At 43.4% G+C, this 26,060-nt stretch overlaps 1 protein-coding gene across 1 annotated transcript in view; it reads right to left on the minus strand.

The window, feature by feature from the left end:
* Myo10A (unconventional myosin 10A) overlaps nt 1–26,060 on the minus strand; it is a 61,452-nt gene that overhangs the window by 26,435 nt on the left and 8,957 nt on the right. Inside the window, exons 3-26 of the mRNA XM_023390055.2 lie at nt 25,762–25,850; nt 25,615–25,678; nt 25,431–25,540; nt 24,593–24,877; nt 24,340–24,517; nt 23,999–24,277; nt 23,350–23,679; nt 22,993–23,280; nt 22,755–22,912; nt 22,299–22,676; nt 21,880–22,223; nt 21,149–21,820; nt 20,775–21,046; nt 19,298–19,543; nt 17,757–18,261; nt 17,376–17,687; nt 16,848–17,296; nt 16,332–16,786; nt 15,959–16,243; nt 15,564–15,775; nt 14,900–15,095; nt 14,240–14,657; nt 13,713–14,168; nt 13,394–13,636 (exon numbers count right to left, since the gene is read on the minus strand). Coding sequence (XP_023245823.2) covers nt 13,394–13,636; nt 13,713–14,168; nt 14,240–14,657; nt 14,900–15,095; nt 15,564–15,775; nt 15,959–16,243; nt 16,332–16,786; nt 16,848–17,296; nt 17,376–17,687; nt 17,757–18,261; nt 19,298–19,543; nt 20,775–21,046; nt 21,149–21,820; nt 21,880–22,223; nt 22,299–22,676; nt 22,755–22,912; nt 22,993–23,280; nt 23,350–23,679; nt 23,999–24,277; nt 24,340–24,517; nt 24,593–24,877; nt 25,431–25,540; nt 25,615–25,678; nt 25,762–25,850 — 7,224 coding nt within the window. The remainder of the gene's footprint in view (nt 1–13,393; nt 13,637–13,712; nt 14,169–14,239; nt 14,658–14,899; nt 15,096–15,563; nt 15,776–15,958; nt 16,244–16,331; nt 16,787–16,847; nt 17,297–17,375; nt 17,688–17,756; nt 18,262–19,297; nt 19,544–20,774; nt 21,047–21,148; nt 21,821–21,879; nt 22,224–22,298; nt 22,677–22,754; nt 22,913–22,992; nt 23,281–23,349; nt 23,680–23,998; nt 24,278–24,339; nt 24,518–24,592; nt 24,878–25,430; nt 25,541–25,614; nt 25,679–25,761; nt 25,851–26,060) is intronic.

A 26,060-nucleotide genomic window follows, 5' to 3' on the forward strand; every position in this document is an offset into this window, starting at 1 on the left:
TATTTTTGGCATCTGCACTGTAGGTATACATATAGTTGTTGGGTAGTTGACTAATATTTGTGTTAGGAAGAGTAAAACATCTCGAAAAGATCCTGTTTAGCACCATCGTAATAAATTCTATTAACGCTTGGTGCTCTAATTGTTCTTATGAATTTCAGAGACGCAAAATCATGCCAACGTTTTATCTCTATTAGGGTATATTCGCAACCAAGTAAAAATTAGTAAAAAAAAATCTATACTCGTCGCAAGATTCAATTGTGCGGTGCAGTTTCCAGTTGTGCTCGACGAGTTTTATAATTTCATCGAGAACGAGTTCTTACGCCGTAAAAATGCCGATTAAGGGGAAGTGATTTATTGGCTCAAAAATTCAAATTAAACTGGTTTTTAAAAGTGTCACTGTACACACAAAAGTCGTTTATTTATGCATCGGGATAAAGATTTAATTCATAAAATTACAGTATCAAGCGAGTCGTCGGCTACCATCAATCAGTCGATAAATACTTATTTCACGCAAAGTCTCCTTCGACGATTGAGTGGATTTAATTGTGGTCAGGTTTTTTTACATAATGAAAAATGAGCTTTAGTTTAAAAGTTTTCAAAACTTTACAATTTCATTACGTTAAATTAAAATCAATTATACCAGTAAAATATCATGGAGGAGCCATTACTGAACGTAACTCATAAAATAATAATCAACATCATGTCATTTAAGGTGATTAATAGAAACTAGTTGGTGAATGAATGAGAAAAATGAAAGATGAGGAGAATCAAGTAATACTGAGAATAAGTAGAAACTGAAATGTTACAATCTATAAAAGATTGCCAGTAAGATGTGGGACTTAAGACGGCAAGATTAAGGTCTCATTTTTTAATATTACTTTATGGAAAATTTACATACATGACTTGAGGGTGATTGATTTAGAAGAACAAATAAGAGTTAATTATAGGGCAGACGAAAATCTATCACCTAAGATTAATAGAAGATGGGATTGCGGCATCACCAAAGATTTGGGAAACTGTAGTATTAGATTAAAGAGAATATCTTGAGTACATCTTGTTTTAGAAATAGAAGTGGTATAAAGAAATCAAAAAAGTGCAACTAAAAGTAGCAAGCACAAATAATCAGGTTTTTGGTTCAAGGAAGGAATAGCATTAATAATCACATAAGGGAAGAGGGAGAGAAAGCGCAAAAACTGCTGGTGTAGTTCTGAGATTACACGAGACACAATGAAAAATGTTAATAAAAGGTTATAGTCTTGAGACGCTACAAAGAGATAAGAATGAAAAAACATTAGTACTATATAAATCGTACAAGTATTTAAAAGCAATATTTTATACTCAAGGATAAGTAGGCAGGGATAGGTTGCTGATGCATGGGAAAAGTGAGAAATAAGTAGACAAAAAATTAAGAGACGATAGAGATAAACATGGTTTAATGACAAAAAGGGATAAGTTCATCTTGAGAGCAAAAAATCGATGGACAAAACTATTGTCAAGAAAGTTATTGTCAATGTTGAAAGCTACATGAATCTCAGCTTAACAATCACTTTTAGATGCAATAGAGACTTCTATCTAAAGGAAACGTGTGAATTATTTTTTTAATATTAAAAAAGGACTACAAGGGTAGAGAGTAGAAGTTTTGAAGACGAATACCATCTGGGATCCGCGGACTCGTTCAAAATTAACATTTCAACGAGTATCATCATCTTCTCCATCCAATATCCAATGGCGATGGAAACCTAAAAAAATGTCCACTCTACTCTTCAAGAGCTTCCACCCGGAGAAAGCAATAGAGCTACTCATTAACCATGCAAATAAGACCCCGTCCTTTCTCGGTTCTTACTTGGCAAAATTTTCAGCACGTACTCAGCCAAAGGCGTACAAGTAAGGTACACACGCACTTGTGAATTCAATCTCAGCCGCGCTGCCGAGTGCATACGTACAGAAATCTCTCCCAACAACCACATAATAATGCATCGGGAGACGGAAAACGAGCACACACAAATGTGCATTCCACGGCAGCGCGATGTACCCCATCCCGGCAGAAGAAAATCCATCTATCGGCCTGTCCCTCGTCCTCCTCGTCTCCCACCGAAAGGAATGGCCACAGCTGCGCGTACATATATATTTACACACACGCACGCGGTAAAAGAGGGAGGGAAAAAAATTTCGTCTCCTCTCTCGTGTGTGCACGCACACGCGGTGCCGTGTCAGCGGTAGCCGGTGCAGAAAATTCCATTGCCATATACACACCCGACGCCGGCAATATTTTTCGCACACGTACGCACAATACGGACCCCGTGGCCGGCCAACTGTTTATTATTGAACTTTCTCGTGGGCCTGGGGCTTTTCTCCGTGTCAGCCGCTGTTTTTTTTTTTTTTTATTTTTTTTTTTCCACCTCTCCGCGCTGCCCACCAAGCTTGGAGTCGCGCGTTGCGTTATGGCACGAAAAGTCGCGGCAGCGCGTTTCCCCGAGCCGGTGTAGGTTGGTACCCTTAAATGGGGATCGACTCGCAGTGCAGTCTAGTACACCGGTTAGACTCGTACGCGCGGATGCGTTATGCAGTAACGATCGATGCTTTTCTGGCTTTTTCTGGCCTCCACTGTACGCTCGGCTTGTTTTTTTTTTTTTTTTTTTTTTTTTTTTTTTCTTTGCCGTCCGTTCTGTCGTGCGGTCTTTTTACTTTTTCTCGCCATACGCAGAGATGACCGGTAGAAAGCAGAGAGTCCACATCTGCGAGTAAAAGTTTTTACGCTCGCACGACTCGAGAAATGGGCCTTTGCTGTTGTTGTTGATGATGATTTCTTCCGTTGTAATAAAGACAATCCAGCCTTTGGTGGCGAAATTATAGTCCCCTTTTTTTTCACAAACACCTTGTCGATGACTCTCGTTGCACGATATCCATCTTAGCTAACAAATCGCCAGATACAGATTCAGAAGCTATATGTATCGCTGGATACGTCCGCCACGATTCGCAAGAAGAGAATTCGCGACGCTAATACAATAGAGCACCCCATACGTCCTCTCCCGGAGAGCTATGTTTTCACCCCTCCTATAAACAGAGCTCGCGCAGTGGCAGCCGTCACATAAAAATTCAAGAAACACAGCTCACCGATGCCACCGCGTACTCGTACCAGAGAGAGGCTGTAAATATGTAATACATTCGTTCCTGAGATTCTCCTGGAAAACTCTCGCTGAGAGAGCACCGGCCGGTACAAACCCGACGCTGTACCAGCATCTCGAGTTTTTTTTTTTTTTTTTTTTTCCTCCTTTCTTCGAGCATCCCTCTTCCTTTCCCCCGTCGCTCTCTTGGGTGCACGAGCAATCGCTCGACGTATACGTTTGACGGAATGTCCAGGATCGCCTATTTCGATTTCCGTGTACAGTTGTGTTCCGCGTACCTGCCTGCTGCTGCTACACCAGGAAGAGAGGACAGCCGACGACGACGGGGAGTTACTTTCTTTGGCCCCAACGGGAATATGGTTATGGTGGCGGCGACGAGTAGCCGTGCGCTTGTAACGAATTGAACGCGTACATGTTTACAGTTTGTTCTTCATCTGCTCGCCTCGTTCACCGGGATCTCCGCTCTCTTATTGGCAATTTGGAAAATTACCAGTTTCAATACTATACATCCAGCGTTTGGTGCTGCACATCCTTCGAGTCGAGTTGCATCCACTGAAATTAACTAATTAATCATTAACTTTGGGTTTGTTTTGCCCAATCGACACTGTGTCGATAACACGTGTGAATAATCGATGCCATTGAATGTTTATTGGAAACTGTATAATTGTATAATGGTACAGAGGCTATTTTGATATCTCGCCTCATCGATTTCTATTGGCGCTAAAGACAATCTTGCGTGTGTGCACTCGTCAGGTGCAAAGAAATACCGATATTCCTTGCAGACGCTCATTTCCGTGGTCGTGTCGTCGTTTGGGAGGAATTAGGAGTGTCTCGCACCGGCTTTTCCCATTTGCACTTGTGGTTACGTGCGCGACAACACAGTACTGAATGCTCAATAAGTCACCAATCGTCAATATTGAAACAAATGGCATTCGTCGCGTGCACGTAACTATGGGGTTCGCCGGGTGGAATTTTTTTTTGTTTTATGTGTGTTAATACACGTTTAAACGATTCCTCGTCAATTCCGCGTGTACGTAAGTACCCGGTGTCAAGTCGGTTGCGTAAAATAGAGATAAGTTACATCGAGCGTTGTGGAACGTAAGGTGTTGTGACACGCACGCGTTTGCTTGCAAAACACATCTTAAACACGACGTTCCGAAACATTTCTCTCACTTGGTCCGGCAAATATTTAATTTTCCACTTTCTCGCACAAGGGAGTGAAATCAAAAGCAGGTTACCGCTCGGCTGGAATGTCCTTCCTGGTGACGGGAGTTTGACCAAATGGAAAACCTCCGTCCACTTCCTCCATCGGATTCTCATTGACATCGATGTGTGCTCCCAGGAATTGGGCCGACTGAAATCGATGTGCCATTGGACAAAAAAGACTCCTTGTAACACGATTCGGGCCCAGATATATATACAGGTCGGATCCATCGATCGATCGATCGAGCTGCTACTGTTTTTGGGCTCTGTGCTTGCGAAACTTTGGCCAGAGTAGGCACACGCGTTTACAGATCCTGGACAGCTTGTTATGCTGATTTTTTCCGACCCGTTCCCCAAACGGGTGTTGTATGCCGACAATACGAAGAACGAAAAAGAGATATTCGAGCCAAGGTACGTATACAGTAGGAGAATTTGGGCCAGATGCCAGAGTCAGGGGCCGAAAAGGAGATATAGGCATGCGAGCACTTGTCGGTTTGCCGCTTCGCTCGCGCGTACGACTCATTAGCAATTCTAACGGCTTCCGGTCTCTCCTCCTCGGACTGCACGCTTCCCTCCTCCAGACACTTAACTTGGGTGTATACGAACACACACGTGTATGTATATACAGTACACCCATGAGCACTTGCAGCGGCACATTAGACGTGCTAACGCGAGTTGCTTGAACTCTCGACCAGGCACCTGCCTATAAAAGTGATTTTCCAGAACTCCCCGGCTTTTTCACGAGCTTGGGGCACGTCCGCGTCTTGATGCTTGCACGTCGCGAGCTAGCCGGAAGTTTTACACTGGGTTTGCCGTGTGTCGGTGGTGACGCAATAGTTTCTGACTCTCGACTTTTCTTACTTAAATTCACCATCTGGCTTTTCTTTTCCAATCTACATCATTGTCCAGTTTTATTGATTTGGATCTGTGAATTAGCTGATCTACTGCATACAGACATGTCAGGTAAATAGAGCTCGGGGTGTTTCGTTTTGATGCTGGTGTTTGTTACGAAATACTTTGCAAAGAAAAAAACTACACTCGCAAATTGCACGAATTAGGACTCAAACAACACTTTAATGGCCATGTATTTCGTAAATGCAAATTACACACGGGGTCGTTGGATAAATGTTCCAAATGAGAAACTAATGTGCTGCAAAATAGTTTGCGGACGTGAGGCGTCACGGTTCAATTACACGAGATATATAACGCGTGCTTTCGAAACGAAGTTTAAAAACACCCAGGCATTTTTGAATCGATTAATCCTTTCACTTGTCGCAAACGCGCCGAAAGTTACCATAAACGAAAGTACTTTGTTTACCCTTGAAAACTCATCCCCTCCAATGTTGTTGTTTCGTTTTAATAAAATAATTAGCTTACCAAGCCCGTAATTCAATTCACAGATGCAGATCTTTAGGGGCCAATTTAAAATTTATACCTGATAAATTACCATGACGAGTCGTAAATCTCTTGGCGCATGAATAATGTAATCCTTTGGAAAATCCATATCGTATGGGTACATACTTTTAACAGTAAAAACATCGATTGAGCGAGTGCATGGGCAAACATGTAGAAAGCTATATTTAAAAAAAAAAGACGAGCAGAAAGGAAGAAATATATGTAGGCACTGGTAATGAGATCGTTTTATCGGCAAAAGAGAGAAGATGAAAAACGAAGGCGGCCGTACACACATGTGTACTCCGGAGAGGAAGAATAAAAAATAAGCCTTGTGAATGAAAAGGAACGAAAGTTTCGTGCAGTCCCATGCATCGTATATTAACAGTTGGTCCGATCCTTTCGCACCGTCCAGTCCTACCAGCACATACATCTATGGCTGTACTCACTGCGGTACACGCATACACGATTGGACATGGCTCTTGAAGCACAGATCTCTGATCGAAGAGGTATAGTAGCCGTAGTGGTTGTAGTAAAATAGTGGTAGTGGTAAAAGGAGGAGACTTTTCCGTTACGGACTCTCGACTTTTTCCCCCCTCACGTGCAGGTGTACAGGCACGATGCATTTCCTCTTCGCGTGTCATGCACTTGTGCTCGTCGTTTCTCTTCTCTGCGCACTTTGCGCCTCATATTTTTACCCCTCCCGTGTCTTGCTTTCTCGTCGCACTGCTTTGATTATTTTTAATTCATTTAATGAAATACTCTTGTCGTCAATAATACAGCCCTACAAAAAATACATTACACCAAACTTTTTTTCATTTCAACATTTTTCAGTGCTTTATCAGGGTCTGATTTTTAAAATAACCCAGATTCTTAAATGGATTTAGCTCTGAAAATTCCAGCCCAGAAGACACAGTGTGTACTTCACTTCATCTTGTATCTACAGGTTTAGAATCTAACAACTCCATCATTCAGACTCTATATGATGGTTTGGATCTAAATTGAAAGATAGTAAAACTTTAAAAAACTGTTTGCGATGGTTAAATATTCCATCATGTCTAAAGGGTTTATGTGCAAAATCACCAATAAAAAAAATTAATTTAAAGACAAAGCTATAGTTGCGTCTTTGAATTCATAATAAGTAAGTATTTAATCACCTGATATTTTTACATAATCCATAACCTACTATTCAGAGTTACTTTGTTTAAACAACTGCGTTTCATTAGATTCCGTATCTCATCAATCTCAAACTTTCCTTTGAAAGGTAAAAAATCTGTTATTAATTAACAACAGCCTAAGATTACATTGTACCCTATCGTAACTCGTTGCAATTAATAACTATAATACAGAGTAAGTTTTTAAAAATTGTTTTAAAGTCCCCAATTAAACGCTTTTCAATCTTAACTACTATTTTAGAATCTGGAAACCTTTATAATACATGAATGGTAGCTCCTAAAATGAAATTATGTTATATCATACATTGAGGTCTCAGAACTTATTATTGAGTATCCTTCAAACCTAACAGTCTCATTACTATATTATAAGCTTTATGATTTCAGCTCTCTTACCACATTGTAATGCGTGTAAATATAATTAGTAATATATTTTTGTTACGTTTGTGATAAGTTTGTTATAAAGAAATATTGTAGAAAAATAAGCAACCAATTCATAAGTATACATTTTAAAAGTGTTTTAACACATTGAACCAGATAACGTAGAAAAAAATTACATTTTCTAATTTTGTAAGGTAGAGTAATTCCATCTGAACAAGTGTGTTTTTGTTGTCAAACCAACATAACAGAGTTCAATCAAGCAATTAGATGTAATATTGCATGTATCATTATGTTATATAAGAGTCAAATAGAGTTGACATGCTATTAGCCTTTATAAGTTAAGAAAATATAATGGATAAGAAATTTGTTGTAACAAAGTTGTTTTGTAGAAATGAGTCTCAGTAATGAGTTAGGGACACAAAAGCAGTAATTTCATACAACAGTGTAATTGCACGTGTCCATTATCTGGGGATAAATTTCCTGTGTGTTTGTATCCGTTCAAGAAAACTGCCTATTAATGGAAAGTGTCTTTTCTCACGCTGTATCAAAAAACCTGGGAGGGATTTTTCATCGATAAGATCAAGATATTAGTTCATTAAAAAATTTAATTCAAAATGACTATCAGACTCAAAAAAGTAAACTCGATTAGTTTGGTGTGCTGCTCTTATGTTGCCTTACAAAAAGCATGAAATAACAACAGCAGAGATGCCGGGCAATGAAAAATTCGTCAGTAAATCAGTGCAATTACAAACTCAAGGATTTCAGAGCAACAATACTAATGTGCTCCATAAATCGTATCTCCGTGGGAGTTCCCTACCGTTAAATCGGTGGTAAAGATCGCAAGAAAAAGAAGAAGAAGGAGAAGAAGATTGCTGATCCGCAAAATCTATAAGCGCAGCTGGTAATTTGATTTCTCGCGAGTACACGTACAGATACAAGAGCACTGATGCATCGATTCGTTTGAGCGGTAAAGGGAATAGTAATCACCATCATGATCGTCGTTTTGAGATTAATAGGGTGCGTAAGAGAAGCGTACTCGGGCGAACGAGGGGTGGTATTGGCTCTTTTTTTTCAGGAAGCCAGCAATGCTTTATTGCAGGAGGTTCTACCTCGAAAGCACACACGAGATCTAAGCTCCATTCAACCGCACATGTGTGGAGTTGAGGGAGAATCGTCTTGTTTTCCTCGATTAAAAACGCGCAATCAGCGACCACGACCTTTCGAATAAACTCCACGTATCATTCAACAACTCCCCGATCCAACGCAAATGGTCGTAAACCTGTTTCCGATCCACGGTCGTATAATTCTTTTGATTCCTCGTACAAGTAAAACCCATCGGTACCACCAACCGAAACAGGTTTATACATATTTTTGGTCCGTCATCCTGTCGCGTCGTCGCCCAAATGCATGAATATACAAACCCTAAGGAGATGGAAAAACTCGTTCCCCTGATTTCCTCCTCTCTCTCTCGATCTCGCTTCTAGCATCTTCATATTTCAGCTGCATAGACGATCACGAGCTCAATACACTTCTCACACCAGCCCAAAAAGTCGAGGTGTACTCCGTGAACGCGTCATTTCCCACACGTCACCCGCAGAGAGACAGATCCGCGAGCCATTCGGTCAATTTTCCCCGGCTATCGCATAGTTTCGCGCAAGTAAAGGATACGGAACAAAAAGTCCCCGTGATTTCTAGCGGTGTACAGTTGTGCTGGTGGTGGTACGAGAGCAGAGCACCGCTGTCGTGTAATTATCGTTCGGCGATCAAGGCCACGCGGCTCGCGAGTAGCGCATAACTTTCGACTCGCTCCACTCGGCCCAGCGCTACATGCATGTGTAATATTCGCGTCTACGTTTGCTCGCAGCTCTCTCGCCCCGATAATAAAGATAACGTTCATGCCCTGCTCGGGCCGATTTCATTTCCACCGGTACACATGGGCGCTGGTCTCCTCGCTCGAGTTGAGCTCTGCTGCTGCTACGTGCATCATAACACACACGTGAGGCATTTGTACGTACACGAGTACCATTTTGCCTCAGCGGATTTGATTATTCCCTCCTTTTTTTTTTTTTTTTTTTTCATTTACTCGAGGAATTTACTGTTAGAGAGATGCGTGTGGGACTTTTTTTTTAAACGAGGACCGATCCAGGGCGAGGATTTTTCCGGGAACGGAAATGGTTGCATCTCGGATTAATTTCACGTTCATGAGTATACACGTATTTTTTTTTCCCCATCTCCGTCGTTCCCGGTAAACTTGTGGACCATAACCAGTCATTTCCATTCGACGACGTACGATAAATTTCGTCGGCTCTGCGTCCAGTGCGCGGCTTTCAACGAGCCTTGCTTAACGAAAAGATTTTCCGATTTCCCCCCGGCCACCGTGGTGGCCGTGTATTGTATACACAAGTTACGGAATCCGAGACGGAAAAACGACGCTAAGAATCGAGCCGTGGCTTACGTAAATCAGTCCTATACGTCGCCGAGTTTTTGTACTCCTTCCGATGTCTTTGTTTTTTTTTCTTCTCGAATCAACGGGTAGGCACTGTATGGTATGGAAATCGATTGTACACGCACTGCGTGGGACCCGTTTCGAGCGTCAAAACAACCATTTCTGCATAAGGTTGCGAAACCTGCAACGTGTGCGAGGTAAACGCGCGAGAGAGTATCGCGTGTGCGATGCAAACGGAGCTGAAAAATCGTCGACTAACGAGGTGTCCACGATTTTCCGCAACGCAGTTACGAGAGTTAAGGCTCGTGGATAATGTATCAACATCCTCCTGACGCATCGTGGACTCAAACTGAGCGTATATAGCTCGATGTGGCCGGTTATCGCCGGGGTAACGATACCGAACGTAACGATAAACGATTTCTGTAAACAGTGAATCGCCGCCCGTAATACGTGTATACACAAACGAGTTTCGTGGCTCGTCCCACCTCCAATTAACTTGGCCTGTAGTGTGTGCGGTCAGTGCTAGTAATGAATTTAATTGTGCCTCCATCCCGAGCTTGGATGCGAGCATTATCTGCGCCACCCGGAAGCGCATCAGCGCCGAGGCTCCTCTCCTTCTACGAACCGCGGCTATCGGAGGAGACGACGGTCCTACCACTGGAAGGATCGCGAGCCGAAATCGTCCGAGGCGTATTTACGTGTACTCTGTTGCTCTTGTTTGTCTTATCGCTCGCGTGCTCCGTGGGTGTGATCGCGCCGCGGGAATGTCGTGGGTTACTCCACCGAGGCGTGTGTACCACAGCTGGTCTCGTCGCACGGCATAATGGGATACTAAGCGCCGGATCGATTTCTGTGTTTGTACGACGCGATCGTGGGCATTGTTACACCAGATGGGTTGGATAAACGAGATCGTGCCGGGAGCATTGAGTAGCTCGCACGCGTGTCCATCGCCATGGAATCACGATACACGTTTTCATACTCGAGCCACGTATACGTACAAATTAATACTGTTCCGGCAATTTGTTCGGGATGACTCATCCGCCGCACGGATATGCGTACGAGTGATTTAAAAAAATTTTTTTTCTGATGCAAATGACCATATGGTCATATGATCATCGTAATTTTTCTCCACACCGAAAAACAGGCCAAGTACATATACATGCCCCATCGACAAAGGCGGTGCATGAAACGCAGCTCTGGTTAATCACGGTGTATTAAGTGTGCCGAAGCCGAGCGAGCGCCGCGCGCAAACATGAGTGCAATCGACGCCGGCCGATGGACCCGCGGCAGCGTGACGGGAGCAGAGCGGCGCGTAACGTAACGAGCAGCCCGCCACTCTGCGCTGGTATACACATAATACCCGGGATGTAAGGCAACGCCCGGCGTGAATTCTCTTTCCACTCGGTGCCCATGTGTGCCTTCGTCCTGTAATACCATCGTCCGCCTCTTCTGGCCTACGGGTGTATGATATACATGCAGTCGCAGCCAGAACTGGTGGATGGATGCAGGAGTTGGGGCTTTGCTCTTACTTGGACCTCCTCGAGGTGTTACCACGCTTTCTGTATAACTATTTTACAGGATTCCGATGTAGTGTGAACTAAAACCGAACGGCGGGCAGGGATTTATCGAGTATGTCGGTCTGTTTGTTTGGTGTTATGCGGAAATTACAGTATCAACAAGGTGTGACTTCATAAATTATGAATATGCATTGCTGGTAATAAAGTCGTTGGACAAAATTGATGGCACACGATGTATCCCCCTAGGAAAGGGATAATTTTCAAGTGACTTGTACTACTTATTTGCAATTGGTCTGACGATGTTTTTGCGTATAATTAAGGATATTGAGTTCCAGAAGAGGCTGCTCCATCATTTTCCCTTAACGGGCATAAATTACGCGTTTTATCGAAATAGGAAGCTAGAGCGCGCGCTGGTTTTCAAGGCGTACCCGTGTTATTGCGATTGACTCCGCAGCGACAAGTTTATTCATAACGCAGTTGCCAGACATCGTCCCCCAATTCGGTTCATTAGCCTCGTAATTATTCAGCTTCCTAATCCGATTATAAATCAGCCACGGTCGCGAATCGAAGGAAGATGCGCTGCAGAGAGAAGTGGCGGAACTGGCCTTACCTCTGCGAATTCCGTTGCTCAGGAATCTTATAATTGACATCCTATCCTCTTTTTTGTCTTCGTTCTCTCTCTTTCTCCCCCTTGCCTCGTTCTTTGAGAGCTGCAGAGCTTCCTTGCAGCCTCTCCGTTGCACGGGATATATTACTCTCTTTCGCTCGCTGCTATTTTTAAGAGCTCCATAATAGATAAGAGGAGGGCTAGCGCTCCGCGCGTAAAATTCCGCCTCTAATCGCTCGGCAACTCTCTCCCCGGCTACTTTTTTTTTGCTCATCTCTCACCCGCGGCTATGGAAAACCTGTTTAGAATATTCCCCGTGTACCACCGTATTTCTGCTCATCGCCGCGTGTCATAAATGAGAAACAGTCCTGAAAATTCCTGAAATGAAGCTTGGGCACTTGGCTCGGAGATTTTCAATTATGCGGAAGATGCGAGACGCGTGAGGTGCCGGTGCGAGCATACACACGCGAGAAGACAAATGAAGTCACGACTTGGCATCCTCATTCTAATTGCGATGGTATCAAGCAATCACGGGATTCCCCGCGTATTTGAGTGAATTTAGAGAGGTGCCCATAATGACACGAATTTTTTCGAAATCGAAATGACTTGTGGTAATACATAACATGTTGCCGATTCTTTGGCATTGGGGCCTGAGTTGCAAAGTTATTTCTCATGTACACAGTCCATACGTCTGTTAGTAGAAAAATGATGTATCACTTGCGCTATTTTAATTACCAGAGGATAGCATAAATTCAGAAGTCAGCTGAAATAACCCCGCAGGCACATACCTTAATCAGACGAAACGATTATTCAAAAGTTGTATCGCAAGTGGTTACAATCAAGGTATTGAAATTCTAGATTCGAGCGGCGAGTTCAAATTTTTTGATCTCCTGCGTGTGCAGATAATGCGAAATCGATAAGGGCTGGGTAGTATCAAATGTTCATACGGTACAGAAGAGGATGACGTGGCTAGTCAGCACACACTGCGTTCTTACCAGGTGGCGTGGAATGTCTCGCGCGTATCTATATACCCTCCACGGTATTTTTAGAAGGGGGAGGAGAGAAGAAGGAGGGAGAGCCGAGCCTAAGGATCCTGTGTGACCACACCCATGAAGCATGCTAATCTCGGAGTGTCGCCTCCGTATGTTATACCTTTGGTCTATCCAATACTCCACGTTTGTGTACACAGTGGGCATCAAATGACCACTGCTGAAATACCAGACAGTCTCGTGTGAATACACACACTTTTTTTTTTTTTTTTATCAATAAGAGGCCATTGGCTGCTGAATCAGCTGCACGTATGTGCGATTGCTTTTACTCTCTTTCGCAATTGGATCACCATTGCGAATTATTTTAATTCGTGGGTGGGGGATAAGTGATGTTTATCTTTTAATGGAGGCGTATCTAATTATTGCATTACTCACTTACCAAAACCACATTCTTACGATTAAACGCATATTATTTTCAAAACGATCATGTATCATAATGTTTATCTATGTATTCATCAGTAATTAATCATAGTTGAGATTAACTATCAATCTATCACTCACCATGCGGATGTATTTGCCGATCATATCAGCCAACTGCGTGGCCCGGTTGGTGTGAAGTGGTAATCTGACACCCGATGCTACCTGCAAAGTGCAAACTCCAGCTCTCTGGCAATTGACCGATACTATTTCCTCGAGAGGCAAAGTTTCGATTATAACAAGCTCGCCGCTGTTGCTTTGTTTGATGAGCCTAAGACCGTGATGGGACACGGCAATGTGTTGAACTTCTGGTTGCTGGGGTCCGATCTAAAGTTTTCAATAAATGTTGGAACAAACATCCAAAGAAGTATAGGGTTATTGGTAACCATATTACAATACTAACCGAAACAGGAAATATCCTAGCAAAGTAAAGTGGCCACTGCTTAGCCATGTCAACGACGTTCTTCTTGATTGTTATTTTGTGTTGCGTACTCTGCAAATTGTCCAACGTAACTCCATAATTGTCCAGCATTTTTAGCATATTTTGTCGATCCTCCTTTAGGATTCTAATGTTTGATGTGGCCAAGACATCGTAGGCGACCTGACAGAAGACGAGATGTAAGGCCAGAGGCGTTGTCAAGTTCTCGTTAGGCGTAAACACTTCTTTTTTCACCCTCAACGTCCAAGTGACGCGATTGTATGTGAAATGAGTGCTCGAGGTCTGTGGATAGAGCTTCGTGTCTATGATTTCCTGAGCTTTCTCGATTTCCGGTTTTTCGACCGGTGGCATGACAGGCTTGAGGAATTCTGGCCACTCCTCGATCTCAATTCTCTCCAACTTATCGGTTCTCTGCGTACCCTGATGAGTTAAATTAAGTTGAAATTTCATGACAACAGGAATCTACTTACGAAAAATATGATTATATCTACCATTGTCGAAGCAACGCTGGATCTTCGGTCAGGATCCCCATCCATTTTTTTGAATCCTTGCCTCGTTACAAACGGATCTCTCGTATTCGGTACAACTCCAATATCCCTTGACGAGGGCATGCCGAAACTATCCCTAGATTTGGGCGATACATCTCTCGTCATGCCGAAAGGGTCTCTTTTTGCATTGGCGTTTTCAAAAACTTCTCTAGCGTATTTGGCATCCGAAAATATATCGGATCCGTCCCTGCGCGAGTCAAAGTCCCTAGTGGTGATTGAGCCAAGGTCAGTAATATCACGCGAGTTGTTACCATATTGGTTGAAACTCAAATCAGAATCAGGTGAGGTGCGGAACATGTCACGCTGACCCTTGGGCTCGACAGGTGCTGGTGGCGAACGAGTCTGAGCTAGGCCAGATTGACTGTAAACATTCATTTGCGTATTTACAAGTTTGATCAATATTACCTTTTCTCAACAGCAACAAAACATAACGTCGTAAATTTACGTTTCAATTAATCATGGATGATAAACCGTACGTAAGGACTACATAAATCTTGTTGACGGCACGCGAGATGTTAAATTGTCGCGGCTTGGTGGCGATGTACTTTTCCGGTAAAGAACAATTGCCAACTAATCGACGTCACTACAGCCAACAGCACTTACCTGTTAGTAAAGACGCTTCCTCCGCGCGGGCTTGGGGGTTGCGGAGGCGTGATGGGTGGAGGCGGTGGCACCGGTCTTTCCATGCGCTCTATCTGTGTCTTCACAACTTGGGCCTGTGTCATCATGTCGGTGGTACCTTTCGAAGTGACGCTCTGCGTGTCATCGACCGTTGATGCATAATCTTCCCACCTTCCGCCTGGGTGTCGTACACATAGAAATAAAAGAAAAATGTACATGCATACTGATGAAGGTTGCTCATGGTGAAAGGAAATTGATTGGAAACAATTCTTTGAGCATATGTGTACAAGCTATGCAAGCCTCGAGGCGATATTGCTCGCACAATAGGTACTTTACGCTATAATGTAAGCCGAGGGAATGTATACACGTGTCGCGTGATTTTATTTCTTGTAGCCGAACTCATGTTACCTTAATTGAAAGACCATGTAATTTGTTTAGTTATTTTATTGTAAGTCTTTTATGGAAACTAGATGATTTTAGTTTGTTTGAAATATCATTTATCTGATATTACTATTTATTTTATACTTTTTACTATTTTCTTTATTATTATTTTGTACTAAGCAATTTAAAAATGAAACATGATCACTTTTATGGTTGAAACTACCACGACTAATAATTACAAGCTAATGGAAAATTTATAGATTACCTAATTGCTGCTCCAAGAGGAGTCTTCTGTTATCCTCAAGTCGCTTGACTTTACCATCATCACGCAACAAAGCTGGTTTCTCTGTTGTCTTGGTTGATCTGACACTGTGGTTAGCCGTTACCTTTTCGAGCCTTTGGCGCATTTCTGAACTCAATTTGAGTTTACCAATGCTACCAGGTGATGGCCTTTGTGCACCAATTTCATAACCAGATCTGCAAAGTTTTTGTAAAATCAAATAAAGCGATATAGTTTTGTTTTTCTTGTTTAAGGAGATCGCAATGTTCTTATAATGCTTAAAGACTTGTATTGATACATCTAATTGTTGAAATTTGTGTTTGCTCATACATAACAGCATTGCAATCTCCTTAAAACTTGACGTAGTAGTGAATACTGACTTTTTCTTCTTTTTCTTGTCGCTATCCTCTTTGTAACCATTCTCTTGACGCACAACAGCGGCAGCTGCATGCATAACAACGGTTCTCTCATCGTTATTGATGATATTCTCAATCTCAAACTCCTCCCATTCAACACCACCTTCCATCATCGTTTCATTGTCATTTTGTTGATAGTCTGGTTGATATTGAGGAGTGATTTTTCGCATCTGATGCTGTTGTCGCATTTTGAATTCGATAAAGCTGTCTTGGCCTTGGTTTTCGTTGGAGTCACTTGGAGGTGGCCATCTTGAAATAATTGTATCATTAGTAAACACATTCATCTGACTATGAACATTATTCGTTGTCTCTAAAAAGTAATCAAAAAGTAAATTACCTCCATTTTCCAATACGAACAGTCTTAGCTCTTCCATATGGATCTATAAATGGTCGAGACTCTGATGGGTCATGGGACTCAAGTGGTGGAGGCATGGGTGGTGGTGGTGGGACACCTTTGTTTATACTAGCTGGACCTTCAGAACTGCTCTTACGATTTTTCAACTCGCTTAAAACGTTTGTAAAATTATTCTGGGCGTTTGTCTTTCCAGTACCTGGTCGTTTGACTTCAGTTGCATTTACGACCTTTCGTTCAACGCTGATTTTTCGAACACCAAAGTCATCCGACTTACGAGCAGATGGATCGGAAATTTTCTTAGGTGGACTTTGAGAACGATGTACCTGAGCTTTGACAGTCACTGTCTCTTGGCGAGCGCTCATGATGGAGCTCGGTTGTTGAGGAGACGAAGTACGTTTATCTTGTGCCCACATATCCCCATCCTCCTGGAATGATGCCTGTCATTACTCAATAAATTCGTTTTCCGTAGCAATCTTTAAATTTAATTCCTCATACCACAATACTTACGGTGCTATTGTTGTTGTTGCTATTGCTGTTATTTGCATTAGGACTCTGCACTAGTAGTTGTTGCAGAGCTTGATTTTGAGCTAGAAGTTGTTGCTGGATTTGTATGTTTTGAGCCATAGCACTCTGCAAGAATGCTCTCTGCAGATTCTGCTGGTAAGCTGCCATGTCGTTATTTTGGCTGGGTGGAGAATTCGGAAACTGAGGAATACTTGGCCCCTGCATATTGAAAATAGGCACGGGTACGAATCCTGGACCCATGTTAATAGTAGGACTCTGAGGAGCTGGAACTTGCTGAGTTGGTCCGAAAATCGGCATCATCATTGGCGATGACATCATTGGACTGTAATTGAATCCACCGTTTTGGTTGGGTATATCCATGTTGCCACCGCCCTTTATCTTTTTGGACAGTTCCTTAGCTGTTATTGTGATTAACGAATCATCTAGAAAAATCAAACGACACACACGTGTTAAGCTCAATAGTAAACCATACGAAATTATCCTCGTGCTGTTGTCACTTACCTCCTATCAGCGAATCGAGAAAATCATCAATGTTTTGAGTCCGTGTATCATTTGAATTCCGCATACCCTTGATACTGGCTGCAAGACTTCTGGCATCTGACAGTTCATCTAGATTTCCATCAAGCACAGGCATAAACAGCTCGTCAAGGAACTGATCTACATCCGAAGCCTGACTGGGCACCCGAACTCTGCGTACATGAGATGCCAAAGATGGAGCCTCGCTGGTGTCTGACATTGCGGAAGATTTTACTCCGTACTCGCTCTTCTCGATGTACGCCCTACTAGATTGACTTCCAGGATGAGCTCGTTTGCCTGGTAATTTACATTGCACTGTAAAGTCGGTTTTCATAGCTAATTTATGAATTAAAATCGGTTGTTCACCTGGATACTGAGATTTGATGAATCTTGTCTGTGACCTGATATAGCTGCTCTTGTCATCCTCGGATCTGCCAGTCTGACTAACCGATTGTATGTCTGGGTACTCGAAGTCTATCGTCAAATCTTCCTCTTCTAGGATATTTGGCTCGGAGCTTCTGGTCATACGACTGTACTTCCTTTCCGGCACTACCTGAACTTCCGAACGGGCCATGTACTCGGAACTAACTACCGTCGATGCAATCATCGGCACCTCGCCGATCCTCTCGAGACTGTGGTAGCGTTCATTTAGCTTGGAAGAGGATAGTCCAAGATCGGCAAGTTTGCTCGAAGCCGAGGAACCGGCTCCACCGATGACATCATTAGAAATGACTTCCGGCTGCAGCAGATTGTCTAGACTGCGACTGCGCTGCTTTTCCTTTTCAAAGTAGCGGTCGTTTAGTGCCGATTTGCGGGACAAGCCCATCTCGGCCGAAGATTCCAGGACGGCTTCATGAGACTGTTTGCGCATCTATTGCCATCAAAACGAACACCGTGAACAAATGTAATGTTTCCATAGTTATAATTGAATCACTTACACGACGAGTATTGAGCAATCTCAACATTTGTAAAAGCTCATGAGCAACTTGAATTAATTGTGGGTGGTATCTGTACAATTCTATGGAATTTCCAAAGAAGACTCAACGAACGGAAAGCAAACGCCTCTCGCCGAGACTTCCTCGTCGAACCCGAAATACCGCGGCTTCATAAGTGCTCTCGCAACGCGAAGATCCGATCGATATAAGTATGACCTAACAGCCACTCCGTACGTAACGTATAGTACGCACAGATGTGCAACGAGGCGGCATTTTCGCCAGCGCGGCTAAAGCTGCTGCAGCCTTTCGTCAGAGAAACGCCAAGATACGTCGCTCCTACATACTTCGCACTGCGTTATCCTTGCCGTCCAGCAGCCACTGCCTTTCTACATACACCAAGCGGTCGCGTTTTCCACGCTTGCCTCATACTTTCGTTTTGGATTTTTTTTTTTCTGTCGTGTGTGCTTAATAAAAGCGAGTTGATAAGTAAAATTATACCGACACTTTGATTTAGCACTACAGAAGAACTGAATGAATGTATTAATATTCACGTGTCTTCCCAGTTTGTATTTCACGCGACAAGCTGGTTGAAAAAATAATATATCTGCAACTCGTGTATTACTAAAATAGTCACACCAGGTGTCTAACTCGCAAGCTTTGAATCAAGTAAATTATGAGCACTAATGATGGGGTTGTGGCGGAAACACAATGGATCACACGTCAATTACGGCCAAACAAATAAATACCGTACGTCCGAATTGCCAGGGACAACGAAAAACGCGGCTATCATTAAATGTGTACACTAGTCGTTCGAGAAGCGCGCGAGCCTCGCACGCACTGAACTGCGTCGCAAGCGCTACGGCATAGAGTGTACTCTCGGCTGTAAGTGCCCGCACGTACAATCTAATGCGTGTGGTTGTGTGTGTGTGTGTGTGTGTGTGTGTGTGTGTGTGTGTGTGTATACAGTCATACCGGTACTTTGGCGAGTGGCGGTTGGGGCGGCGGCACCGCCGGTCTCCTCGGCGATTGTATTTCCGGTTCCAGAGGCTTGTCGACGACCACGGGCTTCGGCACCGCGGCTAGCTTGTTCCTCTCCAACGGCTGGAAAGTCTTAAGGATCGGCACCTCCTGCTGCTGGTGGTGGTGATGGTGATGGTGATGGTGGTGATGATGCTGCAGCAGCACCTCCTGCTCCAATTCGCGTATCACTTGCTCTTGCTGTTGCGCGCGACACGGACAAATGCACACACATTGTACATATAAATGGAATGTTGTACTATTTTTCTATTACATTGCGTGTGTATTGTTGTGGAACATGCACGCGGCTGAAAGAGGAGCACGTACTTTCTTTTCATTGTTGGGAGAGAGAACTCGTGCTCCTATACGGTACCGGTCGTGGTATTGCATGTGTGAAAAAAAAGAGCATACAGAGAGAGGGAAAGAGAGCGCGCTTTGACTTTCAGCGAGGCCGATAATTAATTTGCTATCTCGAGCGTAAGCGTACGGGTCTCGTGCTCCTGGATGTACATTTTTAACGTTTACCGTATACTACGCGTTTTTATTTGCTTTACATCAAGTTCTTTTGTCTTTTTATAACTATTTATGTAAAAAATCGGTATGAAAGCTAACGAACATTACAAAATCTTTGCAAATCAGTTGACAGCTATACCGATCTCGATACACCAAGGACTGGGTTTTGACAGCTTAACGATTATTTAAGTAGAATATAACATTTTATAAAAGAATTTTCAACATGACTCTTAAGAGAGAGAGTTGGGAAAATCAAGTACAAACATACCATCCAGTGTCTTGTACTTATTTCCAGAGCGATTCTTGGACTCCATTAAAATCAGATTTCACTGAACTCAAATCTCACCATAAAAGCACCTATCGTTAAATATACCGAATCTTATTATGCGTTTCGTATACAAAACCATACATTAAAGCCTTTCGCTGTTAATAAAACGGTGTACACTGCGTCAAAAGCAAAGCAGAAGTAGAAATGAAAAAAAAAAAAAAAAAAAAAAAAAAACTGGTAGCATCGAGCGAGTGGCGTGCGTCTCACCTACTACGGAACGCCATACGTATCCGCCGACTCACATTCGCGACGCTCGAAAGACTCGCCAATGTGTTTTCTCTCTTTCTTTCTTTTCCTCAGCCACTAGTCGCTGCTACTGCGATTCCCACGCTCGTATTATCTTTCTCTTACCATTTTCCCATTTCACCGTACGACGACGCAGTAGGAGGACAGCAGCGCCGATTTTTTCCCCTCCCTCTCTCTTTCTACCTACGATCTCGGGCCTCGTAGATTATCTCCTACGATGCTCCCCCTCCCCCGCACTCCGGCTTCCGCGATCGCGGCAGTGCGCCCACGAGAAAGATCATTAAGCGTGTGTGTTTGGCTGTACGCGTACGTTGTCGAGACAATTATTAGGGTAAGTTGACTCACCTCTCTCTTTTTGATGGGCGAAAAACTATTGTTGCGCTGCTCAAGGAACATGTGCTTAGCGGCGGGGAAAGCCGGGGCTAGTTCCATCTCGGACACTAGGTCGAGGACGTAGTCGAAGCCGTTGGTTTCGGTGACGATTGCATCGCTGCCCTCCAACTGGTTCCACAACGTTATCGTCCAGCCACCGTTTTCCACGCCGTGGTTCTGGATCGCGAGATTGGCCAATTCCTCGCACGTTGTCCACGAGTCCACTGCACAAGTGGTTGTTTCACCTATTTTTTTTTTTTTATTTATTAATCATGAAGCACCATTTCGTGAAGTCATTCAATATGTAAAGGGAAAAAGAAAAAATGATGAAAAGTGGTTGAATTTACCGTCGTAAAAGCCGACACTAAGAGCCATATTCACTCTGTTCTTGTTAGCTCGCCACTCGAGGACCGAAGGTGGATATGTTCTTGGCACTTGTTGGACCGTCGTCTGGTTGTTGGTTATCGTCTTCAATAGGACTCTCTCGCCCTGCAAAAGCTTGCGCTGACAATACGCCTTGTAGCCATCATAAGCGTGATCGGACACGTATTTCAAGAAGTACTTGTATAGAGTACGGCTCGGGTGAAAAGCGGACAGACAATTCGACAAGAGAAGCCAACCCCTTTCCTTGTTAGCGTCATTTTCGTTCTTCCACGTTTGGTTGGCCAGTTGACAGAGTATCTCGTCGCGCAACTTTTCATTGACGATACCCTTGTTGACGATGTAGTCGCCAAGGGCTTGTTCCCTCTTCCCGCTGAGATTGTTTTCGTTCATGAAACGTAGTATCAGCTTGAAGATCATCAGAGAATCCGTGTAGTCCTGATCGCGAGCTTTCGCCAAAAAGGGTGTTTTTATCGGCTCGCGTTTCATACCAAATATATGACTCTTGAAGTAAATATTTGTGAACTTGGAGAACTGGTACTGGTCGATGTCCGATGGCAACACGTATACTTGAGTGAGTGGTACAACACTGCCGACCACCTTTATCAGATTCCTCTCGGTGTGCGTTGGTTGCCAATCTAAAGGACAAAGATTTACTTAAACACCTTGAAAGTTTTGTAAGAATTTGTCAACTCACCGTCCAATTTGCTGTAGATGAAGGCAAGCTCAGCTGGTATCTCCAAATGATTGACCCCAGCCACGGCTCTGGAGGCCCGCTCTTGCTCCTCGCGTTGCTGTTTCGCCTTGGCCCGCTCTCTGCTCGCCCGTTCGATTTCAGCTCGTTTGGCCATCTCTTCCTTGAGAATTGTGAACTTTTCGCGCTGTTTTTTCCCTCGATAAAGCTTCTGAGCCATGAGAGCACCGCGTTTCAAGCCGCGGAACTTTTTGCGCTCGCGGTAGCCTCGGTAGACGGCCTGGAGCAGTACAGTGCTACGCGAGATGTTCAAGAAACGACGACGTGCGATGAAGCCTCTCGTGTATCTGATCACGAAAAATCGATGAGACTCGATGGAAATAAATTGCGTTGTTATTTTGGCAATAATCGATGAAACTCACCTTTGTACTGTAACAGCCGCTCGCTCCAGGATCAAAGCTCTATTGTACTCTAGAGTGCGTTCCAGGGATTCTCTCAAAAAGACCCTGGTCAATCCAAGCTGGTACTGCGTCTGGGCATCCTTGGGTGCGGCCTTCTCAAGAATAATCCGACACAGCTCCTTGTTGGGAGCGCCTCGTGGCAGGTTCGTTGGCACCAGGTAACGATAGCGATCGACAAAGTGTGCGAAAGGCAGGCGAACTGGGTAGCCCGTTTTACGGATGCGAATCGTTTCCAGCATGCCAGTGTAGCGCAGTTGCTCCAAAACACAGGGCATGTCGTATTTCATTGGAGCCTTTTCGTTGTTGGGCTTTATGCAACGGACGAACCAAGGATTGCACCTATGAACAATGATTGCTTTAATAATTCTTTCCTACGTTGAATTGATCGATCAGCGTCTCATTAAAAGGATAACATACAGAGACATGGATTCCAAAAGTTGTTGCAAACTATCGTGAAATCGCGCGGAAACTGTGGGCGTCCTCGGTTTCATTGTCACAAATCGACCGTTTGGCTTGTTTACGGTCTTGTTGGCTTCGTGGGCGTTTCTCACGTGTTGGAACATTTTGCTCACCATCTACGCAAATAAATTAATCACTTGCAAATGAATGCTTGGGAAAGTAAATTGAACCAAACTTTTTTTTCTGATAAACTTACATTTATCTTACTGCTGATCAAAAGTTCAACAACATCGGGTCTCAAGGTATCTCGATTCTTGTCCAGAAAGCCATCCACGTTGTACCAAACTTGCCCGGCGTAGTGCCTGATGGCAAACTCAGCTGAGTTCATTCGTGGTCTCGAGTACAGTTCACTCAACGCATGGTTGTAATGGCATTTTTCAAGGAAGGACAGATCCGATGCTTTGGGGAAATTACTTTCGTCATCCAGCAGATGCAAAATACCAACTGGCTTTTTAGCTATCAGGTGAATTATAGGTAGATTATCCTGTTGAAGAAATCAAAGCATTTAATAACACACATCAACTTTGAGAATTATAGCAGTAGAATTACTCACTGTGTAATTAATGGTCGTCCAGTCGATCTTCTCCTTGGCGTATTCTTGTTGCTCGAGCTTGAATATGTGCTTGTTGAAATAGAACTGTAGGTTCTCGTTGGCGTAATTTATGCACAGCTGTTCGAAGCTGTTCTCCTTAAAGTTCTCGAATCCAAAGATGTCCAGGATGGATATGGCCGCAGTTTGCTTGGTGCCCTTGTAGACTATGTGATTGACCCGTGCCACGAGCCACGAAAACAGCGAACTGTACAAAGCTTTGGCGAACGCATCTCGAGCGTCCAGGGCTTGATCGATGTTTAGAGCTGTCAGTACCCGCTCGTTTCTTGCTTCCTAATATCGAAAAGTACGCACGTGTTTGACATATTAAGGACAATGCGTTAGCCCGTCAGGAATTCGTAAGAGATAATGGGTCTTTTTAAGGCTCCAATAGTTTGAAAAACTTTGCTTGGACACACACACTGTGTACTCTGCCAATTACAAGTCGTTTGCAACTAAGTTGATGAAAGGAATTGATTTTTTTATCATAAACTATTAAATTTCTAATCGATAAACGCCCAACGTGTCTCTCTGATGCCCAGTAAGCATACATTTACCGTCCCATCTATAAATTGTACCCTCAACGTTGTAACGATTAGCAACGAGCACTCACCGTGGTCTTGGTCGTCAGGGCCCTGATAATTCCGTCCGAGCTGATTTGCAGTAGATGGGCTGCCCATCGAATCTCGGCGTCGGAGCCAATTTCCACGCCCTCTTGTCCATGCCTCATCTGCTTGCGAGTAAAGTACACGTTTCCAAGATGCAGTACACTGCTTAGTATCTTGAATATTGTGTCCTGTTCCTCGGAAGTGAAGCCCAAGACCTGCATGGCTGACAGCAGTGCTTTAAAGTCTTGCGTGTCGTTTTTACCGTCTATGTCGCAACTGCCACCCTGAAATCATTCGACCGATCTGTTGACCGCTTGTTCTTTGTTTAATCTTCTGCGATTTTTACCTGATTCAAGTAGAAATATTTATCCGGCGCGAGAAGTCCATATTTGTCTCGAAGCTGCTGGTCGAGTCCCGACAGGAGTTCGTAAAAAACGTGGTAATTCCGCTCGTCCGTGGCCTGAGTCACGATCCTGCTCTTCTCTAGGAGATACTGCGTTACTCTTCCTCCAACGATTACACCACTGTGACGGAATTTTTAAAATTATTTCACCTAGGTTAAAAAAAAAAATGACTCACTACAGTTAACGTCAACTCACTCTCTGAAGAAAACTTCGAGGTACTTCCCGAACCGGCTGCTGTTGTCGTTTTTCGGTGTCTTGGCATTGCCAAAGCTCTCGAGGAGAGGTGCAGCCTCGAGAATCTGCTCGGTGACGAGATTGCTGGGTGCTCGATTGACCGCGGCCAGGTACTGCATCACCAACTTCGTCGACTCGGTTTTGCCGGATCCGGACTCCCCGGAAATCACCACCACCTGATTGGCGCTCGAGTTGTTTATTGCACTGACTTGGCTGTACGCCGACGAACCCACCGCGAACAAGTGCCTGTAGGAATGACAAACGGTATATATGTATTATCCATTGTGCTGCCGTTTTGGACAGTGAACCTCGTGTTTAAAAAAAATTAACTGATTGTATGTTGATTTTTGGGTGACTCAAAGGATTATTTTTCGTTCATTCAACTCTTTGAGACTCGTGTAAGGTTGTGGTGCGATTCTTACGAAACATTTTTATGTTTGATTCGCGATAAAATTTCGCGTAGCCTATGAATCGCAACGTTATACTTCGAGACTGTGCATTACTTTTCACGCTTTCACTTGTTTGCACGAGAATCACAGGATGTATGCTTCGTGCAAAAATTATACAATAAATTTCAAAATGCACAATCGTGAAGCAGAAAATTGTTGGATGTAACTATATCCTCTGCAAACTCAATCTATCTTGCCTTTCATAGATTTTTTCATTTCTCGAATTGTGATTTTAATAATGCACGCAAAAAAAGCTTTAATTGTCGAAACAGAGAGGACCATTTCTTTCGCCGTCGGTATAAAAACAATATTTCAACTCCATTCCGTTTTCACGGGGAGATTTCACTTACGGTGGTAAAGTGCCGAGAATTCTCCCCTCGTAAAGCTTGACTTGGTCTATGCCGTAAATGTCAAACATCTTGTATGGATTGACGGCGACTAGGATACTTCCGGTGTAAGTCTGTAAATGGCAAACAAAAAATGTGCGTGAGGGGAAGCTGATGGAAATAAATGCAATTATTTCACGATACTCACGTAAATGAGTTCTTTGTCGTAGCGAATTTTGAGATTCCAAAGAAGGGAAGCCTCGTTTAAGTCACTGTAAGTAGAAACAAGTGCGTTACATTGTTGGTTTATTATTACAAGTGAGGCTTTTCAAAAAGAGTCAAATGAAGCCTTTACCTAAGCTGGATCATGTCTTCCACGCCATTTTGGCCCAAGTCTTGTCTGGGTTTAACTCCACTAAGATTTGTAAGCGTAAACACCTGGGGCTGTAAAAGTCATACACGTGTCTCTTTACCAAATTTCAGGTGAGTTATCGTTTTAAAGGACACTAATACTTGTAAACGCGTGTTTGATTCCGTAAACACATTGTTAAAATCCTATTTTGCGGTAAATGAGTATCTCAAATTGTGACTGCATTGCCATGACTGTTTCAAAGTCTTCCAAAAATGTAGTTTGCGATTTTACGACGGGAATCC

Source organism: Copidosoma floridanum, unplaced genomic scaffold (assembly GCF_036245765.1).
Source record: "Copidosoma floridanum isolate Cflo_tuat_1 unplaced genomic scaffold, Cflo_Japanese_pri ptg000029l, whole genome shotgun sequence".
NCBI lineage: Eukaryota > Metazoa > Arthropoda > Insecta > Hymenoptera > Encyrtidae > Copidosoma > Copidosoma floridanum.